A 22,854-nucleotide genomic window follows, 5' to 3' on the forward strand; every position below is an offset into this window, starting at 1 on the left:
TGATATGAATTTATCACAGGCTGCTGGTTGGGTAGAAGGTTAAAGCAAGGGGTGGGGGCCTCTGAGTATTTAATGCACCCTGCCACAACCCAGCAGTTTGCCCTAAAGAGCCTTTTACCGATATGAAAGGACAGGGTCAAAAGTAAGTTGACCCTTGACAGAATGTACAATTATTAGAAGAGTCTGTGTAGGAGCAGCTGCTGGAACCCCACTGGCTCCATGTCGGGCTTCCAAGAGTCAGAATATGAATAATCAAGTCAAGATTGTTTCCTCCACCCCCCCTTACCCCCTCACCACCTCCCGCTAGCCTTCACCTCCTGGTTTAGGCAAGTCCTATTCTATTTCTACAGGAAGAAGCATAGCCCTCCCTAGCAGCTGCAATAATTGTGTTCCTATTGTGATGAAGACCTCCTCCTGGCCACCCCCCTACAAGTGGCCATTGTGAGTCCAGAGTCAGTGATTATACGCTTGGCCTGATGCTTTGGGGAACCCAGCTGCCTAAGTGCTGACACACGGAGCATGCGGAAGGCCAGGGAGGGGACCAGTAGAGGTAGAGGCAAGAAGTGGGGGAAACCCAGTCTGCGAGATGATCTGACATACTAGAACTTCTGCATAAGTCAAGCCCAGAACAAATGAGGCTTTATCGGGCCCCAGTGATGAGGGGTCTCATCTCCCTTTGAAGTGGAGCTGAGCATGGGGCCTCACAGCTTTCCCTTCTTTGGACCAAGCAAACATCCTTCTTTTGATATGCTACATGGTCATTATCTCTGCCCCATTTAATGATTTTTGATTGAAGGGTGGCGGCTGGGTTGCTGAGAGGATCGTTAGAGAGGCTCCACACAGCCAAGTCCATAAGAAAGGCTCTCCTTGTGTCTGGGCCTAAATTTGGAATTTCTTAACAGTGTGCACTTGTTCTTGGAGGCAGATAAGGGCTGAGCGTGAAATTCTTAATTAAGCAATAAATAGAGAGTGGGGTGTCAGCAGATGTAGCCAGTAGCCATGGCAACGAGAATCACATGGGCAAGAGAGATGGGACTAGATGGCGGCCTCAGGCCTGGGCCTGACTGACAGCTGAAGAATCCTACAAAGCTTGTAAACCAGATTAATTAGCTGACTAATTATTTCATAGCGTTAATGTAACTAAAAAATAAAAATAGTTCACCATGAACTGAAACATTCCTGGGGGGCAGGGCAGGGAGGAGACAGTAGCAACAGAAATGTTAAGAATGTAGCTTGGTATGGCAGACATACAAGCTATCAAGTCAAACTCCTTGAGCAGAGGAGTGGGCTTGCTGAATTTGACTCCTGGCTTGCAAATAGGAAAGAGTGCTTTTTTACAGTTGTGTGTGTTCCTAAGCATGCTTGGACATTACAGCTGGGGGCACCATTCTTCATAGTTCACCACATCAAATACTGCTTCTTCTGGGTCCACACGCATCACACCCACACGCATCAGTAACATGATTCTCCTGTGCCCTCCTTTCTCGGGGTCTCCCTGTGGGATATTTTCAATAGCTTTGGAAAGGCTCCCCAAATGGCTCTCCTCAAAAGATAAGTTTATATGTAACAATTGTTTAAATTCCCAACCACAGCAACATGCAATATATAGCATATGACGGGGGACTTCAAGTAACATAAAATCCTGTTTAAAAATAAAAGGAGAGGGTATGAGGTGGACTCTCAGGGGTTTTTTTGATTTGCATTTCCCTGATAATTAAGGATGTTGAACACATTTTCAGGTGCTTCCCAGCCATTCAATATTCCTCAGTTGAGAATTCTTTGTTTAGCTCTGTGCCCCATTTTTTTTTTTTGAGACAGGGTTTCTCTGTATAGCTCTGGCTGTCCTGGAAATCACTTTGTAGACCAGGCTGTGATTAAAGGTGTGCATCCCCATGTTTTAATGGGGTAATGGGGTCATTTGGTTTTCTGGAGTCCATCTTCTTGAGTTCTTTATATATATTGGATATTAGTCCCCTATCAGATTTAGGATTGGTAAAGATCCTTTCCCAATCTGTTGGTGGCCTTTTTGTCTTATTGACAATGTCTTTTGCCTTACAAAAGTTTTGCAATTATATGAGATCCCATTTGTCAATTCTTGATCTTACAGCACAAGCCATTGCTGTTCTGTTCAAGAATTTTTCCCCTGTGCCCATATCTTCGAGGCTTTTCCCCACTTTCTCCTCTATAAATTTCAGTGTCTCTGGTTTTATGTGGAGTTCCTTGATCCACTTAGATTTGACCTTAGTACAAGGAGATAGGAATGGATCAATTTATATTCTTCTACATGATAACCGCCAGTTGTGCCAGCACCATTTGTTGAAAATGCTGTCTTTTTTCCACTGGATGGTTTTAGCTCCCTTGTCAAAGATCAAGGATCCGGCAATACCTCTCCTGGGCATAGATCCAGAAAATGTTCCAACTGGTAATAAGGACACATGCTCCACTATGTTCATAGCAGCCTTATTTATAGTAGCCAGAAGCTGGAAAGAACCCAGATGCCCCACAACAGAGGAATGGATACAGAAAATGTGGGACATTTACACAATGGAGTACTACTCAGATATTAAAAACAATGAATATATGAAATTCCTAGGCAAATGGATGTATCTGGAGGGTATCATCCTGAGTGAGGTAACCCAATCACAAAAGAACTCACTTGATATGCACTCACTGATAAGTAGATATTATCCCAGAAACTTAGAATACCCAAGATACAATTTGCAAAACACATTAAACTCAAGAACGAAGACCAAAGTGTGGACACGTCACCCCTTCTTAGAATTGGGAAGAAAACACCCATTGAAGGAGTTACAGAGACAACATTTGGAGCTGAGACAAAAGCATGGACCATCCAGACACTGCCCTACCCGGGGTTCCATCCCATAATCAGCCACTATTGTATATGCCAGCAAGATTTTGCTGAAAGGACCCTGATATAGCTGTCTGTTGTGAGGCTATGCCAGTGCCTGGCAAATACAGAAGTGGATGCTCACAGTCAGCTATTGGATTGAACACAGGGCCAGTAGAGAAAGTACCCAAGGAGCTGAAGGGGTCTGCAACTCTATAGGTGGAACAACAATATGAACTAACCAGTACTCCCAGAGCTCATGTCTCTAGCTGCATATGTAGCAGAAGATGGTCTACTTGGCCATCATTGGGAAGAGAGGCCCTTTGGTCTTGCAAACTTTATATACCCCAGTATAGAGGAACACCATGGCCAAGAAGTGGGAGTGGGTGGGTAGAGGAGGAAGGGGGAGGGGGATATAGGGCACTTTCGGGATAGCATTTGAAATGTAAATGAAGTAAATACCTAATAAAAATTGGAAAGAAATTAAAAGGAGAGGGTAAGAGGCTGGAGGATGTCTCACTAAGTAAAGTGTTTGCTTACAAACATGGAGACCTAAAATTAGTGTCTGGAACCCATGTAAAAAACGCCAAGAATAGGAACATGCACTTGTAATCTCCGCTCTGGAGAGACAACCAGGAGAACTGGACCCCTGAGGCTCACTGGCCAGCTAATATAATCTAATTGTGAAGTTCCTAGCCCCTGAGAGCCCCAGTCTCAGGAAACAAGGTGGATGGCACCTAAGGAATGACACCTGAAGTTGGCCTCTGGCCTCCACATACATTTATGCACACATGTGCATCTGTAGGCATGTGTGCCTGCACACACACAAGCATACAAAATAAAAGTTAGAGTGAGTACTAAGACATGCAATGTTAATGGAGATAAAAGAGAAATAGCCCATTGAGAAAGGTTTTTCCCAGAGTATCAAATTATGCTATGTAAGCTGGGATCTATTTAAATGCTTTGTACCACATTTCCAAGAGACAAGTGAATATTCGTAACCTCCTTGTAGAAGTCAAGGTATTGAGGCATGGTGTGATTACACAATGCCCTAGGTAAAAGAGCCTGTCAGCCACTGATTAAAATCCTCAGCTGGAAGTACTGGCCATGAGGTTTCAGACACCCAGCACTCCATAAAGATGTTTACTGATCAAAGACGAGACTGGTCTCACTGGAAAAGAGAAATGGAAGGGTCACAATGTATATATGGCATATTTTTCACTGTCACTGGGGACCAGTGAGAAGTTTTCTTCCTCTGCAGCCTGCCTAGAAGGCCCTTCTCCGTCTTTCGCAATGGTGATCAAAGATTAGTGGGTAGCACACTCTAGTGGAGGGATCCAGAGCCAGGAGCTAGACTGCCTGGGTCCTGTTCTTATTCTTGCTTGGGCCTAAGGTTAGACAGATACTTTTAAATCTCCTGTGATAAAGTCAAACAGGAGAGATGTGGTAAGGTTGCAAACAAACAGTGCAAAAGATCATCCATTTAGAAGCACTTAATGTTCAATGCACACAAAATTACAGCACAGAGGAAAAGACCTTGACACAAAGTTCCACCTCTAACCAAGAACCTATTAACATCTGATACCCACTGGCTCAGGGAAAATCAATGTTTTACAATGAAGTATCACTGGGTATATCAGCCACACTACTGGGCAGGTCGCATGCCCAGGAGTAATTGAGAAACCATGGTTTTATATACATTTTGGTTTTTGTTTTTGTTTATTGTTATTATTTATTAGATTTTGTTTGGTTTTCTTTTTGTTATTTGGGGTAGAGCTTGAGAAAGACAGTGAAGCTAAGTGGATAAGGAGATGGGGGAATCTGAGAAGAATTGAAAGAGGGAAAAGAATATGATCAATATATATTTTATGAAAAATAATAGTAATAAAAGGGAAGTAGTTAATGATTGAAATCTATCCAGTTGTCAGAGATGTTGTCTCAGAAGGAAACAGCAGCTATGCAAAAAAGAACAACACAGAAAAAAACTGACCTGAGACTGGGTCCGCCTTAGGACATTAAGCAGTTTCCATACAATAGAACCAGACTTCTACATATGAAAGTCTTCTGGTGTTTTGCATCCCCGAATATGCCTGTGAAATCTCGATCTGCATCTTTTACATAATTTATCCTAATGCTAATCCTAACAGTAACAGAAAAACTAAACACATAAATGAATGTAAAGACCCAACTAATGTATCAAATATACAATAAAAATCCAGCACTATTCTTCCTATAGGTTATGTTGGGGTGTCAGCTACAATAAATATACTGTTATTAGTGAAGGCGGGCAGGTGAACGCATGGCAGTTGTCATGGCAACAGGTGCACAGGTCCCTGTCGCCTATGGGTGACATCAACACTGGATTCTGAGGCTCACTTCTGATGCCAACAATTATGATATTAGGAAATGTGCACAGATTTGTAGGGTGCATAATAGTAATATCCATTCTATTCCTACAGAAGTTGTAAAATTTACACAAAGGATATCTGTAATTATGGTCAAATGCCCTTTGTCCTGTGGAGGATTGATGCCCTAGCATAGGGGAACTCTAGGGTTGATGAGGCAGGATTTGGGGGGGTGGTGGTACAGGGAGCACCCTCATAGAAGCAGCGGGGAGGGGAATGGGATTGGAGGTTTGCAGAGGAGAAACCTGAAGGGAGAATAACATTTGAAATGTAAATAAATAAAATAACCTATTAAAAAAGTATGGTCGAATGCACATAGCCAATGCAGCTGCATGGGGAGCTAATATATGGAGCGGTACACATCTTGATTCCAGACCAGAAATGGGAACATAAATGTCTGTAGTCACTCATTTGCCACATTGATTAAAGGCATAAAAAGGTGATACTGCCCAAACTCCTACTGGGCATCCTCTTCAAGGTTCAAGGGTCTCTAAGTTCATTAGGCAGTCATGCTACTCTTGGTGGATTCTTTTTCTCTTTTCCAAATCATAGGCAAAGGGAGGGCTATGAGGATATTCTGATACAAAAGAAATTATTTATTAGTGAAAATCTACTTACCTAATAAAATGTCTTTTATCAAAATAGTCATCTAATGATGACTATCATTTGATTAGGGCATATTAGAAATGAAGTATCCATAGTTAAATTCAGTCTAAGGAATACATATTTCAATGTTTTTGTCAAGAAGTTTTCTTTTTATAGGAGGAAAGCACCAACTCTCCCTTCATTGCTACTAAGAGTCAGTAGTGACAAGGCTTTGGTGTATGTCAGACCCAGTTTTCATATGGTTATGCACTAGTGGGAGAAACACGTGACTCAGAGCAATTGCTTACTACTCTGTATCCTTAGGGGTGGGATCTGGCTTGTGGTGGTGGATAGCACTTGCTATGTTGATCAGGTTCCCCAAATTTGTCAGAATCTATTAAGAACAATTTATAACAAAACCATCATTGCAGAAACCGATTTTTATCAGATCCTCTTTCTTGCACACCACCACAAAAAACAGTGCAGTCACTAAACCCTAAAAGGTCATGAACAATTAAATAAAAGTGGAGATCTAGCTAGCCATCTAGATGAAGACTATTATTTGATTAGATCATATTAATAAACAGTTAAGGCTGATTCAAGTAGACACCATGGTTCTCATAACAAAAAAAAAAAAGGACATTGGAATATAAAAAATAAAACCAAATAAAAACTCCAGGAGGTCAAAAATGGACAGTCCTGACCCTAACACTGGGATGCTATATAGTGCACACATGAGGAAGTAAAGAAATTTTTCTGCTTTCAGACTGCAAGGACAGAGGGTGCCAGGTTCCTTCTTCCTGCAACTAATCCTAACTCAGGACAGACATAGCCTAGCCTCCAGTCCTCGAGTCCATGGAACTGGACCTCACGCCATCTTGATTCCCTAACCTCAGCAGCTCTCCAGAGTTTCTCAAGGCATCAGCAGATATTCTGTGATGTTCCCTGTGTCTGTGGTCATAACTGGCCAGACTGTCATCTTCATAGTCCCAGATAGTTGGTGGTTGGTTGGGTTCAGCATACAAGGAAGTGGAATTTATGTTAAGTATATGACTTTCCATTCCACACCGGACACCACTAGACTCTGTTATTAACTTCTCAGTTCTCTCCCTCTCTTACTGTTCCCCCTCTACAATTACCTCCTCTTCTACTTTCATGACATACATATTCCATCACACTCTCTTGCTCCTCCATGTAGAACATTTCCTCTTCTCTGAGTCCTCTTTTCTAACTCTATCTATCTATCTATCTATCTATCTATCTATCTATCTATCTATCTATCTATCTATCTATCTCATACAAACACACACACACACACATACACAGATACACACACACACACATATATAAACTTTACGTATGAGAGAAAGCATACAAAAATTGTCACTCTGAATCTGGCTTACCATAATGATCACTGGTTCCAACCATCTTCCTCTGAACGTCTTAATTGAATTCGTCTTTACAGATAAATAACATTGTATATATGTATCACATTTTCTTTTTAAACACCTCTGTTAATGGAAAGCTAGGCTGATTCCATTTCCTAGCTGTCTGTGAAGGACATATGAATAAGCACAGGCAAGCAAGCATCTCTGGTATGCTGATCTAGGAGCTTTGCATGGATATACACCTTGGTCACATAGTAGGTCTGTGTTTAGTTTCTAGACAGACTTTTCATACTGATTTCCATAATGACTTCACTACTTTGCATTTGTGACAGAGATGAATAAGATTTTCTCTTTCTACTACATCCTTGTGAGCATTTGTTGTGTTCTCGATGGTAGCCATTCTGACTGGAGTGAAACAGACTCTCCAAGCAGTCTTTTTTTAAATTATGTATATGCATATGTCTAATTATAGTTTTATAAACATAGATGTCATGTTCCCTTGGATCCCCTGGAACTGGAGTTAGTTCCAGTAGTGCTGGGTAACAAACTCATGTCCTCTCTAAAAGCAGAAAGCACATTTAACTGCTGAAGCATCCCTCCAGCTCCACCTCAAAGCAGTTGTAATTTGCAGTCATTTTGCTACAAATAGAACGCTATCTTAAAATCAGTTAAAAAAGTGATATTATAAACATCTTAAGCATGATCTAGATTAAGTACTTGGATAAAGAATTTCATATTCCACCCTTTATTTAATCGAATGCCCGTTGATGTAGGCCCTATTATTATTTTAGAAATAAGGGGACTACACTGTAGAATACCTACTTATCACCCACCACCTTCTAATGAAATATATACAATTTTATTTATCTCTGTAGAAGAATTCAATTATGACAGTCAGAGGAAGATGTTTGGATGTAGTGGGTGGTAAATACTGAGTTTGGTGATTGAGATTTAAACCCATATGATCTGAATTTAAAGCCTATCCATTTCACTAAAGCGTACAACACAGTTGTCACCTTTGTATTTATATCACAGCACAAATGCAGAAATTCAAGAATTAAGAAAACTTCTGACCATATGCCCTCAAAGATACCTCTGCAAATGGACACTTACCCAGGTAGGTGAGCTGCCTCAATTGCCTATTGAAGAACCAATCACAGGCTCTGTCTTGACTAGGCAAAGGATGAAATGGAAGTGAATGGCCCACCTGACTCCCACATCTGAGGAGGATGTCAGGATAAGGTGGTAGGTCCCTGTGCATTATCAGGAGGTAATTTCCAGGAGCAAAGCTGTCAAACGTTGCTGAGTACTGAAGAGAGAGAGAACCGAAAACCAAATTGATGATGGAGAAGACACCTTCCCCTCAAAAGGAGTCATTTTAGCAATAGAACAGATCAATGCTAAACCACACGTTCTGTGTGAGAAGCAGGCCTACTTGAATCTATTTCACAGTGGGGCTACAAACTCATTAACTGTAAAGATTGGAGGGGAAAAGCCATGGGGTTTCTATTGTTCATAACCACAGTTAAGGAAGGAGCAGACCATGGCCCAGGCAAGTAAATTGACTTCTCTTCAAGTCAAGCAGCTGTAAAGGAAAGGAGAAAGTCTACAGATCCTTCCCACCTAGCCCCAGGACACGCAGAGGCGAGCAGTGTTAAGAACCGTGTGTGAGTCACAGCAATAGCTGACACTCCTGGGGCACATTCCATAGCACGTGGCACCTTTGATTCATTCAACTCCAAGAGCCCAACAATTGTGGATCGCACCGTACCAGTCTACAGCATGCTGCAAGTGCCTGTGCATCACAAGACAGGACAGAGTTGAGCCAGGACACAAACCCTCCTGTGTCATATTCTTATCCCACTTAGCTTTGGGGAAATCCCCTTGAGTGTTTTCATGGTAAACCCAAGGACTATAAAAAGAAGCAAAAGTCAGGATATTCTTTCTGAGGGTCATGGTGTGATGGGACAAGATGTGTCCCTCCTGTTTTCCCAAGATACACATTTACAACTACGTGGACACACGATACATGGGAAAAACAAAACAAAACAAAACAACCCCACATGTGGCAGGGAAATAAGCATAAGGAAACACATTGAATTACTTTTTCCCTTTTAAATTTTATGTCACGTCTTATTTGCTTTGTTGTTGTTGTTGTTGTTGTTGTTATCATTTTTTAAAAACGTGGCCACTTCCTACCTCTCTATTACCCCTTGTAATTTGATTCTTTCCATCCAGTCCAGCTTGGAGAGGCACAGATTTGCAAATTCATCTTGAGCCACAAGGTGGCAGTATGAAACATGTAAATGCTCAGTTAAGAACTTTCCTCTGCCTGCTAGCTCTTAAAACAGTGCTAAGTTAGGTTTTCACCTATGATTTTTTTAAAGAAAGTATACAAAACTCTTACAGCCTACTTTTTATTGAATTACTTAATTTAACATTTCTAGAAGATCTAGTTTTGTATTCAAGATGGGATTTTTAATACCAAAATTTTCAAGTGAACAAACCATGGATCAAAACGTTGCTGCAGTTTCCTGCATGAGCATCATATACAGCTCATTCTTTCACAGAAGTACAGAGAACCCCTTAGTGTGTAAAGAAATATCAATGTACGGGGTTACCTGCAGAGATCTGTTCATCCAAGGGCTCTCAAACTGCAGCGAGTAGGTCTCTTGATCCAAGAGCAGAGCCATCCAGCCGTAGTAGTTAGACAGGGTGTCTTCCACATAATTGACAGTGATTGTCTTATTACTGATGTCAGTAATGGTTAAATTCTTAGGAACATCAAGGCTATTGGCTCTACAGTGAACAAAAAAGAAAAAGAAAACTAAATAAGATTTCCAAGGTGGGCCTGGGAGATAGCTCAGCAGTTAAGAGTGCTTGCTGCTCTTCCATAGGACCTGGGTTTGAATCTCAGGACCCAGCTGCTAATAAGTCCAATTTTAGGGGACTTGACTCCATCTTGTAGAATCTATGCTTACTGAACAGATATACACACAATCAAAACATAAATATATTTAAAATAAATGAATTAATAAAATCAAGAAACAACTAATTCCATGGTAATTTTTCCATTCTACATCTAAAACCTTCCTCTTCCGTTCTCTGTGTGAGTCCCTGCTGGTGATACCAAGCAGCTTCTATGTGTCTACAGCAGTGTCCACAATCTATGTAGGTCAAAACTGCCCACTAGAAGATTGTCACCAGAAGGACTGCATAGATTACATGGATGTGGTGGAGCTAGGTAAGCAACAGTCGTATCTGAGCCCACTGATAAATGTCACCTTAATGAATCCATGTGGGCTGGAATAAAACATAATCTAAGAAATGTCCACAGTAAAAATTTTTTCATATAGCAAGCTTGTTAACAACAAAAACCATCATTATGAGTAATTTGATGTTCCTATAGGAGATTTCAGGAGCCTAGAACCTTAATGTGTCACAACTCTTCAGTACCCTTCTCCAACTGCCTAGGAAAAACAGCTTTCGTGGTGTTTCCTGGAATGGAGATCTTGGCTTCTCTCCCAGGGTCTGGCCTCCTGCACAGAACACACTGCTGTTGTTGCACCTTGCTGTTCCTGGGTTTACTTCTTTAAAACCACAGATTGTACTAACCTTGAGTCAGACATACTTCTTTCTTTCCCTTAGTGGCTTCCATGCCAGACGAGAGCTCTACACACATTGGTGCTGCTCACACCCTTTACAAATTCAGACTGATTGAATAGGGACTCACAAAAGCAGTCTGTGCCATCTCGCTAACTTTTAAAAGGAATTGTAGGTAGAGCTGCATTTCACCAAATGAAGAAACTGAGGCAGATCATGGTAGCACTTAGATTACCTGATTCATTCTGTATAGCTCATTCCAGAAAGTGATTTTGAAGATTTTATTAGAAAAATAATTCTAATAAACTGGGCTGGAGAGATGTCTCAGCAGTTAGGACCACTGACTATTCTAGAGGAGCCGAGCTCAATTACCAGCAACCATCTATAACAGGATATGATGAAACAAAGAGGCCACCAACAGATTGGGAAAGGACTTTTACCAATCCTAAAACCAATAGGGGACTAATATCCAATATATACAAAGACCTCAAGAAGCAGGACTCCAGAAAATCAAATAACCCCATTTGAAAATGGGGTACACTCTTACTCTCCTTATACTTACTCTCCTCTCTCCTCTCCTCTCCTCTCCTCTCCTCTCCTCTCCTCTCCTCTCCTCTCCTCTCCTCTCCTCTCCTCTCCTCTCCTCTCTCTCTCCTTGTTCTTCCCCCCCTCCCTCTCTCTTTTTTGTTCTTTCCCCGTCTTTCTACAATAAAGCTCTGAAGACAGTTAAAGTGCACTTATATATATAAAATAAATAAATAATTCTTTTTTTCCATTTTTATTAGGTATTTAGCTCATTTACATTTCCAATGCTATACCAAAAGTCCCCCATACCCACCCACCCACCCCCACTCCCCTACCCACCCACTCCCCCTTTTTGGCCCTGGCGTTCCCCTGTACTGGGGCATATAAAGTTAAATAAATAATTCTTAAAAGAACATAAATATACTTAGTCAAAAGTTAGGACTCTTTGTACAAGGAGCTAAGAATGGATCAATTTGCATTCTTCTACATGATTATCGCCAGTTGTGCCAGCACCATTTGTTGAAAATAATGTCTTTTTTGTACTGGATGGTTTTGGCTCCTTTCTCAAAGATCAAATGACCATAGGTGTGTGGGTTCATTTCTGGGTCTTCAATTCTATTGCACTGATCTACCTGTCTGTCGCTATACCAGTACCATGCAGTTTTTATCACAATTGCTCTGTAGTACAGGTTGAGGTCAGGCGTGGTGATTACATAAGAGGTTCTTTTATTATTGAAAATAGTTTTTGCTATCCTAGGTTTTTTGTTATTCCAGAATAATTTGCAAACTGCCCTTTGTAACTCTGTGAAGAATTGAATTGGAATTTTGATGGGGATTGCATTGAATCTGTAAATTGCTTTCAGCAGGGATAGCCATTTTGAATATATTAATCCTGCCAACCCATGAGCATGGGAGATATTTCTATCTTCTGAGATCTTCTTTGATTTCTTTCTTCAGAGACTTGAAGTTCTTATCATACTGATCTTTTAAGTGGATCAAGGAACAGTGGTACACACCTTTAATACCAGCACCTGGGAGGCAGAGGCAGGCAGACTACTGAGTTCAAGGCCATCCTGGTCTACAAAGTGAGTTCCAGGACAGTCAGGGCTATACAGAGAAACCCTGTCTCAAAAAAACAAAAACAAAAACAAACAAAGAAACAAAGAGACACTAAAACTTATAGAGTAGAAAGTAAGAAAAAGCCTCGAAGATATGGGCACAGGGGAAAAATTCCTGAACAGAACAGCAATGGTTTGGGCTGTAAGATCAAGAATTGACAAATGGGACCTCATAAAATTGCAAAGCTTCTGTAAGGCAAAAGATACTGTCAAAAAAACAAAGAGACCACCAACAGATTGGGAAAGGACTTTTACCAATCCTAAAACCGATAGGGGACTAATATCCAATATATACAAAGACCTCAAGAAGCAGGACTCCAGAAAATCAAATAACCCCATTTGAAAATGGGGTATACTCTTACTCCCCTTATACTTACTCTCCTCTTTCCTCTCCTCTCCTCTCCTCTCCTCTCCTCTCCTCTCCTCTCCTCTCCTCTCCTCTTCTCTCCTTTCCTCTGCTCTCTCTCTCCTTGTTCTCCCCCCCTCCCTCTCTCTTTTTTGCTCTCTAACCTTTCTTCTCACTGTCCTTTTCTGCTCTTGGCCATGGCCAGTCTCTTTCTCTCTCTCTCTCTCTCTCTCTCTCTCTCTCTCTCTCTCTCTCTCTCTCTCTCTCTCTCTCTCTCCACTTTTCTCTTTCCCCCTGTCTTTCTACAATAAAGCTCTAAAACCATTTAAAAAATGGGTACAGAAATAAATAAAGAATTCTTTTTTTTTTCCATTTTTTATTAGGTATTTAACTCATTTACATTTCCAATGCTATACCAAAAGTCCCCCATATCCACCCACCCCCACTCCCCTGCCCACCCACTCCCCCTTTTTGGCCCTGGTGTTCCCCTGTACTGGGGCATATAAAGTTTGCAAGTCCAATGGGCCTCTCTTTCCAGTGATGGCCGACTAGGCCATCTTTTGATATATATGCAGCTAGAGTCAAGAGCTCTGGGGTACTGGTTAGTTCATAATGTTGTTCCACCTATAGGGTTGCAGATCCCTTTAGCTCCTTGGCTACTTTCTCTAGCTCCTCCATTGGGAGCCCTATGATCCATCCATTAGCTGACTGTGAGCATCCACTTCTGTGTTTGCTAGGCCCCGGCATAGTCTCACAAGAGATGGCTACATCTGGGTCCTTTCAATAAAATCTTGCTAGTGTATGCAATGGTGTCAGCGTTTGGATGCTGATGATGGGGTGGATCCCTGGATATGGCAGTCTCTACATGGTCCATCCTTTCATCTCAGCTCCAAACTTTGTCTCTGTAACTCCTTCCATGGGTGTTTTGTTCCCAAATCTAAGGAGGGGCATAGTGTCCACACTTCAGTCTTCATTCTTCTTGAGTTTCATGTGTTTAGCAAATTATATCTTATATCTTGGGTATCCTAGGTTTGGGGCTAATATCCACTTATCAGTGAATACATATTGTGTGAGTTTCTTTGTGAATGTGTTACCTCACTCAGGATGATGCCCTCCAGGTCCATCCATTTGGCTAGGAATTTCATAAATTCATTCTTTTTAATAGCTGAGTAGTACTCCATTGTGTAGATGTACCACATTTTCTGTATCCATTCCTCTGTTGAGGGGCATCTAGGTTCTTTCCAGCTTCTGGCTATTATAAATAAGGCTGCTATGAACATAGTGGAGCATGTGTCCTTCTTACCTGTTGGGGCATCTTCTGGATATATGCCCAGGAGAGGTATTGCTGGATCCTCCGGTAGTACTATGTCCAGTTTTCTGAGGAACCGCCAGACTGATTTCCAGAGTGGTTGTACAAGCCTGCACTCCCACCAACAATGGAGGAGTGTTCCTCTTTCTCCACATCCACGCCAGCATCTGCTGTCACCTGAATTTTTGATCTTAGCCATTCTGACTGGTGTGAGGTGGAATCTCAGGGTTGTTTTGATTTGCATTTCCCTGGTGATTAAGGATGTTAAACATTTTTTCAAGTGCTTCTCTGCCATTCGGTATTCCTCTGGTGAGAATTCTTTGTTCAGTTCTGAGCCCCATTTTTTAATGGGGTTATTTGATTTTCTGAAGTCCACCTTCTTGAGTTCTTTATATATGTTGGATATTAGTCCCCTATCTGATTTAGGATAGGTAAAGATCCTTTCCCAATCTGTTGGTGGTCTTTTTGTCTTATTGACGGTGTCTTTTGCCTTGCAGAAACTTTGGAGTTTCATTAGGTCCCATTTGTCAATTCTCGATCTTACAGCACAAGCCATTGCTGTTCTGTTCAGGAATTTTTCCCCTGTACCCATATCTTCAAGGCTTTTCCCCACTTTCTCCTCTATAAGTTTCAGTGTCTCTGGTTTTATGTGAAGTTCCTTGATCCACTTAGATTTGATCTTAGTACAAGGAGATAAGTATGGATCGATTCGCATTCTTCTACACGATAACAACCAGTTGTGCCAGCACCAATTGTTGAAAATGCTGTCTTTCTTCCACTGGATGGTTTTAGCTCCCTTGTCGAAGATCAAGTGACCATAGGTGTGTGGGTTCATTTCTGGGTCTTCAATTCTATTCCATTGGTCTACTTGTCTGTCTCTATACCAGTACCATGCAGTTTTTATCACAATTGCTCTGTAGTAAAGCTTTAGGTCTGGCATGGTGATTCCACCAGAGGTACTTTTATCCTTGAGAAGACTTTTTGCTATCCTAGGTTTTTTGTTATTCCAGACAAATTTGCAAATTGCTCCTTCCAATTCGTTGAAGAATTGAGTTGGAATTTTGATGGGGATTGCATTGAATCTGTAGATTGCTTTTGGCAAGATAGCCATTTTTACAATGTTGATCCTGCCAATCCATGAGCATGGGAGATCTTTCCATCTTCTGAGAATTTCTTTAATTTCTTTCTTCAGAGACTTGAAGTTCTTATCATACAGATCTTTCACTTCCTTAGTTAGAGTCTCGCCAAGGTATTTTATATTATTTGTGACTATTGAGAAGGGTGTTGTTTCCCTAATTTCTTTCTCAGCCTGTTTATTCTTTGTATAGAGAAAGGCCATTGACTTGTTTGAGTTTATTTTATATCCAGCTACTTCACCGAAGCTGTTTATCAGGTTTAGGAGTTCTCTGGTAGAATTTTTAGGGTCACTTATATATACTATCATATCATCTGCAAAAAGTGATATTTTGACTTCCTCTTTTCCAATTTGTATCCCCTTGATCTCCTTTTGTTGTCGAATTGCTCTGGCTAATACTTCAAGTACTATGTTGAAAAGGTAGGGAGAAAGTGGGCAGCCTTGTCTAGTCCCTGATTTTAGTGGGATTGCTTCCAGCTTCTCTCCATTTACTTTGATGTTGGCTACTGGTTTGCTGTAGATTGCTTTTATCATGTTTAGGTATGGGCCTTGAATTCCTGATCTTTCCAAAACTTTTATCATGAATGGGTGTTGGATCTTGTCAAATGCTTTTTCTGCATCTAACGAGATGATCATGTGGTTTTTGTCTTTGAGTTTGTTTATATAATGGATTACATTGATGGATTTTCGTATATTAAACCATCCCTGCATCCCTGGAATAAAACCTACTTGGTCAGGATGGATGATTGCTTTAATGTGTTCTTGGATTCGGTTAGCGAGAATTTTATTGAGGATTTTTGCATCGATATTCATAAGAGAAATTGGTCTGAAGTTCTCTATCTTTGTTGGATCTTTCTGTGGTTTAGGTATCAGAGTAATAGTGGCTTCATAAAATGAGTTGGGTAGAGTACCTTCTACTTCTATTTTGTGAAATAGTTTGTGCAGAATTGGAATTAGATCTTCTTTGAAGGTCTGATAGAACTCTGCACTAAACCCATCTGGTCCTGGGCTTTTTTTGGTTGGGAGACTATTAATAACTGCTTCTATTTCTTTAGGGGATATGGGACTGTTTAGATGGTCAACTTGATCCTGATTCAACTTTGGTACCTGGTATCTGTCCAGAAATTTGTCCATTTCGTCCAGGTTTTCCAGTTTTGTTGAGTATAGCCTTTTGTAGAAGGATCTGATGGTGTTTTGGATTTCTTCAGGATCTGTTGTTATGTCTCCCCTTTCATTTCTGATTTTGTTAATTAGGATTTTGTCCCTGTGCCCTTTAGTGAGTCTAGCTAAGGGTTTATCTATCTTGTTGATTTTCTCAAAGAACCAACTCCTCGTTTGGTTAATTCTTTGAATAGTTCTTCTTGTTTCCACTTGGTTGATTTCACCCCTGAGTTTGATTATTTCCTGCTGTCTACTCCTCTTGGGTGAATTTGCTTCCTTTTTTCTAGGGCTTTTAGATGTGTTGTCAAGCTGCTAGTATGTGCTGTCTCCCGTTTCTTCTTGGAGGCACTCAGAGCTATGAGTTTCCCTCTTAGAAATGCTTTCATTGTGTCCCATAGGTTTGGGTACGTTGTGGCTTCATTTTCATTAAACTCTAAAAAGTCTTTAATTTCTTTCTTTATTCCTTCCTTGACCAAGGTATCATTGAGAAGAGTGTTATTCAGTTTCCACGTGAATGTTGGCTTTCCATTATTTATGTTGTTATTGAAGATCAGTCTTAGGCCATGGTGGTCTGATAGGATACATGGGACAATTTCAATATTTTTGTATCTATTGAGGCCTGTTTTGTGACCAATTATATGGTCAATTTTGGAGAAGGTCCCGTGAGGTGCTGAGAAGAAGGTATATCCTTTTGTTTTAGGATAAAATGTTCTGTAGATATCTGTCAGGTCCATTTGTTTCATAACTTCTGTTAGTTTCACTGTGTCCCTGTTTAGTTTCTGTTTCCACGATCTGTCCTTTGAAGAAAGTGGTGTGTTGAAGTCTCCCACTATTATTGTGTGAGGTGCAATGTATGCTTTGAGCTTTACTAAAGTGTCTCTGATGAATGTGGCTGCCCTTGCATTTGGTGCGTAGATATTCAGAATTGAGAGTTCCTCTTGGAGGATTTTACCTTTGATGAGTATGAAGTGTCCCTCCTTGTCTTTTTTGATAACTTTGGGTTGGAAGTTGATTTTATCTGATATTAAAATGGCTACTCCAGCTTGTTTCTTCAGTCCATTTGCTTGGAAAATTGTTTTCCAGCCTTTCACTCTGAGGTAGTGTCTGTCTTTTTCCCTGAGATGGGTTTCCTGTAAGCAGCAGAATGTTGGGTCCTGTTTGTGTAGCCAGTCTGTTAGTCTATGTCTTTTTATTGGGGAATTGAGTCCATTGATATTAAGAGATATTAAGGAAAAGTAATTGTTGCTCCCTTTTATTTTTGTTGTTAGAGTTGGCATTCTGTTCTTGTGGCTGTCTTCTTTTTGGTTTGTTGAATGGTTACTTTCTTGGTTGTTCTAGGGCGTGATTTCCGTCCTTGTATTGCTTCTTTTCTGTTATTATCCTTTGAAGGGCTGGATTCGTGGAAAGATATTGTGTGAATTTGGTTTTGTCGTGGAATACTTTGGTTTCTCCATCTATGGTAATTGAGAGTTTGGCTGGGTATAGTAGCCTGGGCTGGCATTTGTGTTCTCTTAGTGTCTGTATAACATCTGTCCAGGCTCTTCTGGCTTTCATAGTCTCTGGTGAAAAGTCTGGTGTAATTCTGATAGGCCTTCCTTTATATGTTACTTGACCTTTCTCCCTTACTGCTTTTAATATTCTATCTTTATTTAGTGCATTTGTTGTTCTGATTATTATGTGTCGGGAGGAATTTCTTTTCTGGTCCAGTCTATTTGGAGTTCTGTAGGCTTCTTGTATGATCATTGGCATCTCTTTTTTTATGTTTGGGAAGTTTTCTTCTATTATTTTGTTGAAGATATTAGCTGGACCTTTAAGTTGAAAATCTTCATTCTCATCAATTCCTATTATCCGTAGGTTTGGTCTTCTCATTGTGTCCTGGATTACCTGGATGTTTTGAGTTAGGATCCTTTTGCATTTTGTATTTTCTTTGACTGTTGTGTCGATGTTCTCTATGGAATCTTCTGCACCTGAGATTCTCTCTTCCATTTCTTGTATTCTGTTGCTGATGCTCGCATCTATGGTTCCAGATCTCTTTCCTAGGGTTTCTATCTCCAGCGTTGCCTCGCTTTGGGTTTTCTTTATTGTGTCTACTTCCCCTTTTAGTTCTAGTATGATTTTGTTCATTTCCATCACCTGTTTGGATGTGTTTTCCTGTTTTTCTTTAATGATTTCTACCTGTTTGGCTGTGTTTTCCTGCTTTTCTTTAAGGGCCTGTAACTCTTTAGCAGTGCTCTCCTGTAATTCTTTAAGTGACTTATGAAAGTCCTTCTTGATGTCCTCTATCATCATCATGAGAAATGTTTTTAAATCTGGGTCTAGATTTTCGGTTGTTTTGGGGTGCCCAGGACTAGGTGGGGTGGGAGTGCTGCGTTCTGATGATGGTGAGTGGTCTTGATTTCTGTTAGTAGGATTCTTACGTTTGCCTTTCGCCATCTGGTAATCTCTGAAGCTAGCTGTTTTAGTTGTCACTGTTAAGAGCTTGTTCTTCAGGTGACTCTGTTAGCCTCTATGAGCAGACCTGGAGGGTAGCACTCTCCTTAGTTTCAGTGGGCAGAGTATTCTCTGCAGGCAAGCTCTCTTCTTGCAAGGCAGGTACCCAGATATCTGGTGTTCAAACCAGACTCCTGGCAGAAGTTGTGTTCCACTCACTAGAGGTCTTAGGATCACGTGTGGAATCCTGTGTGGGCCCTTGCGGGTGTCAGGCGACTCAGCTGGCAAGGTAGCCCGGGGCTCGAGTGGAGTGGAAGGGGTTTGTGCCCCAGATCAGGCCCGGGTAGCCTGCTTCCCTATGTACCGCAGTCTCAGGTTCCGCGCGATTGGATTGGGGCAGGTGCTGTGTTCCACTCACCAGAGGTCTTAGGGTCCCGTGGGGAGTCCCGTGTGGGCCCTTGCGGGTGTTGGGCAAGACTCTGCTGGCAAGGTAGCCCGGGGCTCGAGTCTCGAGTCGAGCGGAAGGGACTTGTGCCCCAGATCAGGCCCGGGTAGCCTGCTTCCCTATGTACCGCAGTCTCAGGTTCCGCGCGATTGGTTTGGGGCAGGCGCTGTGTTCCACTCACCAGAAATAAAGAATTCTTAACTGAGGAATACCAAGTGGCTAGAAAGCACCTGAAAAAATGTTCAACATCCTTAATCATCAGGGAAATGCAAATCAAAACAACCCTGAGATTCCACCTCACACCAGTCAGAATGGCTAGAAAAAAAAAAAATTCAGGTGACAGCAGATGCTGGCGAGGACGTGGAGAAACAGGAATACTCCTCCATTGCTGGTGGGATTGCAAGTTGATACAACCACTCTGGAAATCAGTATGGTGGTTCCTCAGAAAATTGGACATAGTACTACCAGAGGATCCTGCAATACCTCTCCTGGCTATAGACTCAGAAGATGTTCCAACTTATAATAAGGACACATGCTCCACTATGTTCATAGCAGCCTTATTTATAATAGCCAGAAGCTGGAAAGAACCCAGATATCCCACAGCAGAAGGATAGATACAGAAAATGTGGTACATTTACACAATGGAGTACTACTCAGCTATAAAAAAACAATAAATTTATGAAATTCTTAGGCAAATGGATGGATCTGGAGGATACCATCCTGAGTGAGATAACCCAATCACAAAAGAACTCACTTGATATGCAGTCACTGATGAGTGGGTATTAGTCCAGAAACTTAGAAAACCCAGTACACAATTATAAAACACATGACACTCAAGAAGAAGAAAGACCAAAGTGTGGATACTTCATTCCTTCTTAGAATGGGGAACAAAATACCCTTGGAGGGAGTTACGGAGACAAAGTTTGGAGCTGAGATGGAAGTAAGGACCATCCAGAGACTGCCCTATCTGTGGATCCATCCCATTGACAATCACCAAACCAAGACACTATTGCTTATGCCAGCAAGATTTTACTGACAGGACCCTGATATAGCTGTCTCTTGTGAGGCTATGGCAGTGCCTGGCAAATACAAAAGTGGATGCTCACAGTCATCTATTTGATGGAACCCCCACCCCCAATGGAGTAGCTAGAGAAAGTACCCAAGGAGCTGAAGGGGTCTGTAACTCTATAGGAGGAACAATATGAACTAACCAGTACCCCCAGAGCTCGTGTCTCTAACTGCATATGTAGCAGAAGATGGCCTAGTTGGCCATCATTGGGAAGAGAGGCCCTTTGTCTTGCAAAGATTATATGCTCCAGTCCAGGGGAATGTCAGGACCAGGAAGTGGGAGTGTGTGGGGAAACAGGGCTGGGGGGTGGGGGTGATATAGGGGACTTTAGCGATAACATTTGAAATGTAAATGAAGAAAATATCTATTTTTTTAAAAAAGAAGAGAAAAAAGTTAAGACCCATACAACAAGTGGAAAAAAACCTAAAAAATAAAGAAAAGATTTTTAGATGGTCAATAAATAGGTGGCTGTTTTTCTCCTTTTCTTTAGACTACACAAAAAAATTTCACCATGACCTTTAGGTACAAGCAGATAATTAAGCTTTGAAGGCAAAGGATAACGGGACAAGGAGGGTACAGAGTTCTCACAGTCAGATGGAACTTAGATGTATCTAAACCTACTTTATAGCCCTGTGGTATATGATAAGAAGGAAGAATCTGTGTGAGAGAGATCGTTCTCACTACATCAACAAACTTGCCATGATCTCCTGACTTTAAGGGAATCCAAACTTTTGCCTCCTAAGTGCTTGGAATTATAGGGAAGTGCCTCCACACCTATAGGCAAAGGGGAATATTCAATACCTGGGCAGCCAGGAGACTGAGGTAGAGGATCTCAAGTTGCAAGTCCCCCTCAGCCACTGAGTGATTCTGTTTATGCTGGATAGTTTTGTCATCTTGACATGATCTAGGGTCATTTGGAAAGACAGAACCAAACCATGATGGTAAGGACACCTCCTTAGGATTGCTTTGTAGGGAAGTCTGTGGGGGCATTTTTGTTTTTTTTATTAATGATTTATGTGGAGGGCCCAACTCACCATCGGTAGTATCACCTCTGAGCATGTGGTCATGAGGTGTTTGAGAAAGCAAACTTAGGGAGATGTGAGAGCAAACCAGCAAGCAGCACTTCTCCATGGCCCATGGCGTCTGCTTCAGTTCCTGCTTCCAGATTCCTGCCTTGAGTTCTCTTCATGACAGACTGTGGTAGGGACACGTAAACCAAACAAACCCTTCACTCCCCAAGTTATTTTTGATCATGCTGTTTTAGCACAGCAGCAGGAAGCAGACTGTCTTAGTCAGGGTTTCTATTCCTGCACAAACATCATGACCAAGAAGCAAGTTGGGGAGGAAAGGGTTTATTTGGCTTACACTTCCATACTGCTGTTCATCACCAAGGAAGTCAGGACTGGAACTCAAGCAGGTCAGGAAGCAGGAGCTGATGCAGAGGCCATGGAGGGATGTTCTTTACTGGCTTGCCTCACCTGGCTTGCTCAGCCTGCTTTCTTATAGAACCAAGACTACCAGCCCTGAGATGGTCCCACCCACAAGGGGCCTTTCCCCCTTGATCACTAATTGAGAAAATGCCTTACAGTTGGATCTCATGGAGGCATTTCCTCAACTGAAGCTCCTTTCTCTGTGATAACTCCAGCTGTGTCAAGTTGACACAAAACTAGCCAGTACACAGACTAATATAGTTTTCAAATAAACAAATAGAAAAAGGTGCTTTTGCAAATTAGAATAAAATATAAAGCATTAGATGTAAAATATAAATGTGAACTATATACATCAGTGTGTGTGTGTGTGTGTGTGTGTGTGTGTGTGTGTAAACTTGGAGCTTACTAACTAACCCTTTAAATCTTGGCTTCCTTTCTTCTAGCATGGAGATAATATATCCTTGATTCCTTACCACTTATTTGAATGCCTACACTATCAAATGAATCAGCCTTTTGACATGGAGACATAATTGTTATCTACAAAGTAAACATTTGAGAATCACACAATCCAGTGACAAAATAAAATCAAAAAGATATTTCATAAAGTTTCAGTAAGTTTAGGATTTTCTGATAGTCTGTCCTGGGTTGCTGTGATCTATGTGTGGTTACAAGCCAATGGTTCAGTACATCTCTGAAGGGTATTTGTGATATTCTGCCCTTTGAAAACATGGCTATAAGCTTTGGTGTTACAGAGCATTGACTGAGGAATTACTTGTGTTATTAAACCTATTTGCTTCCCCCACTAGTGAAATAAAAAGGATCAAAAAAGTAATTGGGCATTTGGAATACAAGAACTAGTCTGTCCCAGAATTTACCTATGTAGTGTTACCTAGATCATTATAAGCTTGAAGGAAGGAATTTTCTCTCTTTGGGTTTTAGATATTGAGGGTTTACCTCATCAATTTCTACAGGGATTTGTGTTACAACTGCTGGACAAGTTTTGGCTTAAATTTTTAGAGCCAGAATGAACCTGAAGGAGGTTTGCTCCAACTTAAAA

At 41.2% G+C, this 22,854-nt stretch overlaps 1 protein-coding gene across 3 annotated transcripts in view; it reads right to left on the reverse strand.

Moving 5' to 3' along the window:
- The window catches only part of Pkhd1 (polycystic kidney and hepatic disease 1), a 560,304-nt gene that overhangs the window by 244,407 nt on the left and 293,043 nt on the right, over nucleotides 1–22,854 (reverse strand). For all 3 annotated transcript variants that reach the window (NM_153179.3, XM_011238384.3, XM_006495521.2), the window contains exons 49-50: nucleotides 9,848–10,025; nucleotides 8,340–8,535 (exon numbers count right to left, since the gene is read on the reverse strand). In NM_153179.3, the coding sequence (NP_694819.2) occupies nucleotides 8,340–8,535; nucleotides 9,848–10,025 (374 nt within the window). The remainder of the gene's footprint in view (nucleotides 1–8,339; nucleotides 8,536–9,847; nucleotides 10,026–22,854) is intronic.

The sequence above is a fragment of the Mus musculus genome, chromosome 1, assembly GCF_000001635.26.
Source record: "Mus musculus strain C57BL/6J chromosome 1, GRCm38.p6 C57BL/6J".
NCBI classification, from domain to species: Eukaryota; Metazoa; Chordata; class Mammalia; order Rodentia; family Muridae; genus Mus; species Mus musculus.